General features: G+C 40.8%; 1 protein-coding gene across 6 annotated transcripts in view; it reads left to right on the top strand.

The window, feature by feature from the left end:
* The window catches only part of pbx4 (pre-B-cell leukemia transcription factor 4), a 41,976-nt gene extending 34,372 nt beyond the window's left edge, over window positions 1-7,604 (top strand). For 3 of the 6 annotated variants that reach the window (XM_084406998.1, XM_084407001.1, XM_084407002.1), the window contains 2 exons: window positions 2,072-2,158; window positions 4,505-7,604. In XM_084406998.1, the coding sequence (XP_084263124.1) occupies window positions 2,072-2,115 (44 nt within the window). In that variant the 3' untranslated portion in view covers window positions 2,116-2,158; window positions 4,505-7,604. The other 3 variants (XM_084406997.1, XM_084407000.1, XM_084406999.1) reach the window with 2 other exon arrangements.

The following is a 7,604-nucleotide window of genomic DNA, read 5'->3' on the forward strand; positions in this document are numbered from 1 at the left end:
TCACCTGTTTTGTTCTGTCGTCTCTAGTCAACGTAAACAGTTGAACTGTTTATCATGGCAGTCTTGAATTTCGGAATGTGGCTTGTCCTGATTTTCATGTCTGCCTCAGCCACACACACACACACCGCTGTAGGCTTTTCCAAAACCAACCCGGGCAAAGTTGCGTGCCTGATCGGCTGCGTATATTGCCTGCAGGGTCATCTGGGTCGTACACCCTTTCTCACACAGGAGATGCCTACCTCGGGCTGCGATCACTCAACGGGGATGGCGTCAGCGTCACTCCCGCTGTGCAGCAGGTAGGCACTGAGGACGTCCCCTCAATGCCCTTCCTCTTCCTTACCTGCTCCCAGTGTAGTGCTCTCTTCCCCTCTCCTCAATGCAACAGCCCCAACCCATGACCATCCGCCTTAGCTCCCACCCCAGAGCGCCTCGGCTCAGTCGGACTCTTGGAGTCCTGAGCGTAGAGCTCTATCCTCCGCCATCTTCCCTGTGTGGCACCGCTCACTTTCATTTCTTCATCAGTCATCCACAGCCACGTCCTTTTATCTACTTCCTGTTAAATTAATGAGTTTCATCAAGACCCCTTCAGGGCTCAACAGAAAGGATGTACTGATGCCCCGGAGCCACTGAGGGCGTTTTTACACTGCGGTCCGAGTCAGAGCGCGATTGTTCCAGCCGCCCGCCACAGTGTTGGTTTCACACTCAACTTGATTCTGTCGAACCCTGGTGCGTTTGCGTTCGTCTTACGTCATCACATGCACGGCGCATGATAGAAAACAGAACGCAGGTGGATAAACTGTGTTTTTTATTCATTTGGTGAATCGCAGTTCCAGTACAATCAAACTCAGACCACCTCCTACAGGTAGTGTCGGGTTCGGTACCTCGCCGCTCTCCCATTACCAGTTTTTCATGCGAACCGTGTCCCGTTACAAACTAAACTGCCAGTGTAAAAACGCCCTGAGTGTTTCAACGTAACAAAAAAATCCTTCATTTTGAGTCCTGTACATATTGGTCTGTTGATTTGGAGGCCATTCACACAGAACACGTTTTTGCGTGCTATAGACGTGCTAATAGATCTGTGATTGACCTGTATCTCGCAAAAACGCCTTCTTTGTGAAAGATCTCTTAGACCACATTTACACTCACCCAATTGGTTTTTATTGTTATTTTTATTTTTATGTGGAAAGGATCGGACCTTGTTTAAATGTTTAAACGGCAACAAAAAAAACTTTTCGCATCTGATTTTGGCCACTTTAAAAATGTGCGTCTAACATAAATCCATATCTGATACGTGGTGATGTTCTAAACACTTATTTATGATTCTACTGTTCATTTTTTATTCCCTCCCCCCTCCTCCCATCATTGCTATGTGACATTGACTAGGTATGGTTTTAAAATCAAAAGAGGCACGAAATTGCTACTCCTCTTTATCAGTGTGAGCCACTAGAGAGCGAAGAGTGGATCACTTCACACGAGTGTCCCACTGATAGTGCAGCGCAGATCAGTTTAGACAAAAAGAGGTCGTTCACTCAAAAATGACAATTGTCATCATTTACTCACCCTCATGTTGTTTCAAACCCATAAGACTTTGTTCATCTTGAAACAATATTACTCTTATTATTATTTTTTCTCTCTTATTAAGTCCATGCAACCACTTTTATGCTTCAAAAGGTCATAAAGACAACAATCCAAGTTTAATCCAAGTCTTCTGAATAGACTCTAGCGCTTTATATGATGAACAGAGGCTTGAATTCACATATAAACACGAAAATATTGACCATTTTCTTTTTTGAGTGAACTACTCCTTCAAAATAAATGTGAACAGATGGGACAACATGTCAGGATATCAGATGTGTGAGAAATATTAGAGAATGATGTAGATATGAGGCTGCATTGATGCATATTCAGACTCATTACACCTTTCAGTTTATTAATATTTTATTTGTGGCATGTATCTTTCAACATAAATATGGCAAATCTAATGAATGTAATATATCAGCAGAGGTGTTTAGTGTTGAATTGTAGAGCTGTGATTGACCTTTGATACTCATGTGAAGTATGTGTGCTACAGGTGGATATCCTGCACCGTGCTACACACCTGACGGCAGGCTATGAAGATCTGTCAGGAAGTCCTCTTTACACCCCACACCGTTTAGACGTGAGTGCAGCTCTTACACGCGCACACACACACACACTCTCAAGCAAAAAAACTATACCAGAAATTGAGAAGGAAACCATTTAGGGTCTTTGTGTAGGTCTGCTGCTGTGGGCTTGTGTGTTTCCTGTTCTGCATTAATACTGCTATAGGAAGCTACTAGTGGTTAACACACATCAGTTAGCTGCATCTAGTGTGTTCATTTAAAGTGAGTTCAGTGTTGATTCAGATTCGTTGGAAAGATCATCAATTATTAAAGTAGTTTATTTCATCTATAAAGCAGTTCTGCTGATGTCGTCGATAGGGTTGGGCGGTATTACGGTAATATCGGATACCGCGGGATCTTAAAATAGCACCGGTATCAGTTTCAATACCGTCATTACCGGCACTTATATAGCCTATAATATATATCATTTATTTATTGCCTAAAAAATGCTTATGTGTGGTTGCAGTTTGGCAATATTTCTGGTTCCAACCGAATGAGAAGGGAGAGGCGGTAAATACTGACGAGGCAATTTGTAAATTGTGCAATAAAAAGGTGACCGCGAGAGATGTAAACACCTCTAATGTCGCATCTCCGAAACAACCCCCACTCACTGCTGCCAGGATGCATAAGCGCATTAAGTTTCGTATTTGTTAAAATATTATAATGTTATTTTTTCCATCTTTGTTGATTATGAAAAGTGAACAGCACAAATAAGATGGGATGCATCGGGAGTCTGACGATTTGACCACTTCAATAAATTTAGTTTTGTAAAAAGCCTCTTTAAAACGAATTTCGTTTTGTATAAATTGTATCTAAATTTTTATACAATTTTCATCAGCCAATTGCCTGGATTTAATATAATCATGACATGATGGGCATGCCGCTGTCACTTGCATTGAAATCTCATAAAAAAGGCTATGCCTCACTGACATGACAAATAAATAAAGCTTGAAATTTCTTTAAACGAAACAATTAAAAACGAAAGAAATAGGCAACTCACTGATTAGGCTAAGTAATCCATGATGTGCATTTCTCTCGTTCATACAGAGATGCGACCGTCAATTTCATTCAACGAAACAATTCAAAATGAAAAGAAATATAGTCTGATTAATCAATGTTGTGCATTTCTCTCTATAGCGTTCACTACAGAGATGGCGATCGTCAATTCCTTTAAACGAAACAATTCAAAACGAAAGAAATAGGCTACTCACTGATTAGGCTGAGTAGTCCACGATGTGCATTTCTCTCTAGGCGCGTTCATACAGAGATGCGATCGTCAATTTCAGTAAACGAAACCATTCAAAACGAAAAGAAATAGACTAGCCTACTCTCTGTAATCCATGATGTGCATGTCTCTCTATAGCGTTCAGATGCCGATCGTCAATTTCTTTAAACGAAACAATTCAAAACGAAAAGAAAAAGGCCACTCTCTGATTGTGTAATGATGTGCATTTCTCTCTATAGGCGCGTTCACTACAGAGATGGCGATCGTCAACTTCCATCTTTGCAGAAAAGTTTTATTAATAAATATCAATGGACGCGTCAGCGGATTACAAAGGCACTTCTTGCTTGTTGCGCGCACACAGATATTATGGTGAATAATGGTGGGCTCCGGCTCATAATAACAGTTAATGCCGTCGGCCTGACTCAGACACAACGTGCAGGGGTTGGGCTTGATTTTTTTTGTTGTTGTTTTTTTGCCCGATCTGGCATTCAGTTTCTGAACGGTGTAGGCACAAGCCAACAGTTTGGTGACGCCGTCTGAGCCCATTATGTCATAATTTTTAATTAGACACGGTTATACCGTATACCCCGGTAAAATAGGGAGGCGGTTTGACGGTTTCAAAATTCGAATACCGCCCAAGCCTAGTCGTCGACCAGCTCATTTCAGTTCTCATTCAACAGCATCAGTACAGTCATATCAATAATACTGTTGAATATTAAATGTCCCCAACTATGCAAGCCAGAGGCGACAGTGGCAAGGAATCCAAAACTCCCATCAGGTGACAGAAGTGAGAGAAAAACCTTGGGGGAAACCGTGATGCATTCAATCGTTTGAACATTTTATAAGTGCTTTACTTATCACGTTTGATTCATTGATTCATAAATGTATCCTTGCTGAATAAAGTTTAAAGAAAAATCTTACTAACCCTAGACCATAGTGAAGAGTTTTTTAGTATAAACAAGCAACATTTCCATATATCCAAGAACTCTTGAGATAGTATATAATTTTTATAGGATTAAAAACCTGCTAATTAACAACTCCTTTTTGTTTTGCTGTGAGAATTCATGTTCAGAAGTCTTCAGTGTCATTGCATGTTACCTTACCTATAACCATACTGTTGTTGTGACTCTCTCCACAGGCTAACAACAGCTGGCAAGACAACACCAACCCTTCCTCCATCACCTCTCCACCAGGACCTCCTGGCAGCATCCACTCCGACACCTCCAGCTAATGCAGCTCACGCCACACACACACACACGCGCACGCACACACACACACACACACAGCATCTCATCATCCAGTCTCGCCTGTTCTACTCACAGCTTTCGTCCTTCACTCTAGCAGATGTCAAAGGTCTTCCATAGTCCTCGTTCCTCTTTCTTCATGGTGTGCCAGGGTTCTTATGCTGAACCAGACTGACTGAAACACACACACACTCACTCACACACACACACACACACTCCTCTCGAGCAAAAGACGCAGAACGTCACATTTGCTGTGGATGAGTCTGAATAAACCACACATCCTCTTCAGCAGTCTTTGTGTGGAAAACACAAAGTCTTGGACAGTCTCCGCCCAACTCCACGTTACCTTTCCTGTTCCAACCTGTCATGATGGGGATTACGCAACAGCTCCCTCCTTGCTTGTACCAAAGTGCTGTCAACGGTTGTCGCACCTTCCGCTCGTCGAAGAACAACCTCAGACAACTGACCCATGAGAACGCCATTTAGTCTGCTTTTTAAATATGGTTTCCGATCGGTTTCATCGCTGCTTCAGTGAGCAAGACCGACTTTGCGAAGCGTTTCTCACAAAACAATCTGTCCCGCATTGTTCAACGTTGTGTTAAGCACAAATCCTATCAATCACACTTTGAGCTGGTGGTCGGATGGAGAGGAATCCATCTGTGTAAAGGTACGCCGGATATTTGAACACTTTACCTAGCTGATCGCAGAAGAGTTCGGTGCGAAAGGCCTTCAGCGGAGGAGACGAAGGGCGATTGATGTGCGGTCAGCGACTTCATGTTTCCTCACTACTTGTCCACTTTCTCAACAGATGTAAAAGAGATGTTGACATCGACCTTGTTTTTAATAGTTTAGCCAGTGTTTTTATTTGATTTTTCTGCCGCTTTTTCACCCCCACGAAGATGCACCAGCCACCAAATAAAAGACTCGACAGGAACTCGACCTTGTTTTGGGAAAGGGGTTGGACGGATAGCTGGAGTATTTGTTTGGATTGGGACATGGGTGGGTGATTAGAAATATTTTTAAAGGGAAAGAAAAAAAGATATTCCACTGTCTTCCATGCATGTAGGGTGTTGAGATGTTTTAGTGATTCCATTTAGCCTAACGTTTGTTTTTGTTTTTAAAAAAAAACAAAAGATACTATAAAAGGAGGGGGGTGTAAGTAACAGACCAAATAAACGAATGAACAACTCCAGAAACAAAAACGACACGTCGTGTACTGCCCAATCCAGCACTTCCAGCTGGCGTTTGGTTTCACTAGGACTTCCGTGGTATTTTATCGATCGCACGATTTCATAACAGGCATCCGTGACACACTGACCACGATACTCAAACCTTTCTGAGGAGGCCATAGCAGTTGCCAACCAATAATTCTGACTAGGAGAAGCGTTACAGCGGGAGTGAAACGTGCTTGTTACAGATGTCAAGGAGTTGTTTTGATTAGCCGTGTGCGCTATGGCCGCTCATGTTACTGTGTTGTGTGTACGGGTGTCTGTTTTATAAGGGTTGGGTTGTCTCGTCACTCACTCGTGCTTTTGAACTGATTGTATTGTACGTGCAATTGAAAGCACCTGTTCCTTGGTAAAGCATGCTGTCTTTTTTCTTTTCTTTTCTTTTTTATTGTTGTTGTTGCCTACAATTTCACTAAACAAAGGAACTCTGTTTTTTGTTTTAATTTTGTTTTTTTGTAATCAGTTAACATAGCCAAGCAACAAGGGCTTTTCTCCTTTCAAATTTAACCAAAAATAAGCACTGGATGTGTTGTGATTTGAAACAGATGGACTAAAGCTAGTAGAGGAACATCAAATGAATTTCTATTTACTTTTTCCAGACAAGACAGACAAGTTGTTTTTGTATCCCCGGGATTTGTTGGTTTTTTTTCTCTCTCTTCCCCCCCCCCCCCCCCTTCCCTACCTTTTAGTCACGGAAGCACCAGGGCGTTTTGATAAATGAATGGAAATTCTATATATTACACAAAGGACTTAATAACATTGAAATGTAAATTGGGGTTTTGTTTATATGTACACATGGAAAAACAAACTCTGAGGAGCTTTTCAAGCTATTATTCAGATCGTTGTGTCCTCTATAGATTACTGTTAGTTATAAACATTTCACATGGATATCTCCAACTAATGCTATTACTACACCAAATTTCTTTGTTTTCTTTTCTATCAGTCATCTATGGATGTCACTGTACAGATTGTGGAATGTTTCAGTGTATTTTCTCTTTTTGTATGCTTTTAATTTGTTTTGTTTTGTTTTTTATCGCTGGGGGTTTTGGATTCGCTCATGAGCAAGAGTAATATTTGTTAGTCTTTGTAATATTCATTTTAGCGTTTCAGTTACATTTCATTTGGATCGGGAGTCTCGAGTTATTTTTTTTTTGTGTGTGTGGTTTTGTCAGAGCTGGTTGCATTTGTTTGAGGTGCTATGAAAATTCCCTCACACTACTATCAGACAACTACGAAACTGACAGAATAAGATGTTTTATTGGAGTACATGCATAAGCTATGTAACAGAATAATGAGTTTTAACACTACATATCTGGTAGATCTGGCTGTTGACATTCCTAAATGTCTATTTCCCCCTAAAGCGCACACATAACCTGTTTTAGTTGAGTTCAGTATCAGTTCACTGAACCGATAAACTGTTTGAATTGCCAATTTGTGATTATGATCTGAGGTGGATTCCACAGCACCTTATCAAATGCCATCAGTGTTTTGTTTTTTTTCCTCTATTTTTTATCATTATTTTACTAGAATTGTAGTACACTCTTCCTTCTGTATTTACCATTCTCTCCCTCCTCTCTACCTCTCCTCTCTCCATTTCACTTGTATATAAACCCCACCATTTTCAGACTTGGTAGTCTGTATAAACTCCTTTTATACCTCAACTTTAGAACTGTTCTAGTGAGAGAGAAAAAAAGAAATATGAGAAAATTGTAGTGTTCCTTATTAGAAAAACAAAAACTAATAAAATAATCTAGTGTGCTTTTGA

This window comes from Rutilus rutilus, assembly GCF_951802725.1.
Source record: "Rutilus rutilus genome assembly, chromosome: 1".
Taxonomy (NCBI): domain Eukaryota; kingdom Metazoa; phylum Chordata; class Actinopteri; order Cypriniformes; family Leuciscidae; genus Rutilus; species Rutilus rutilus.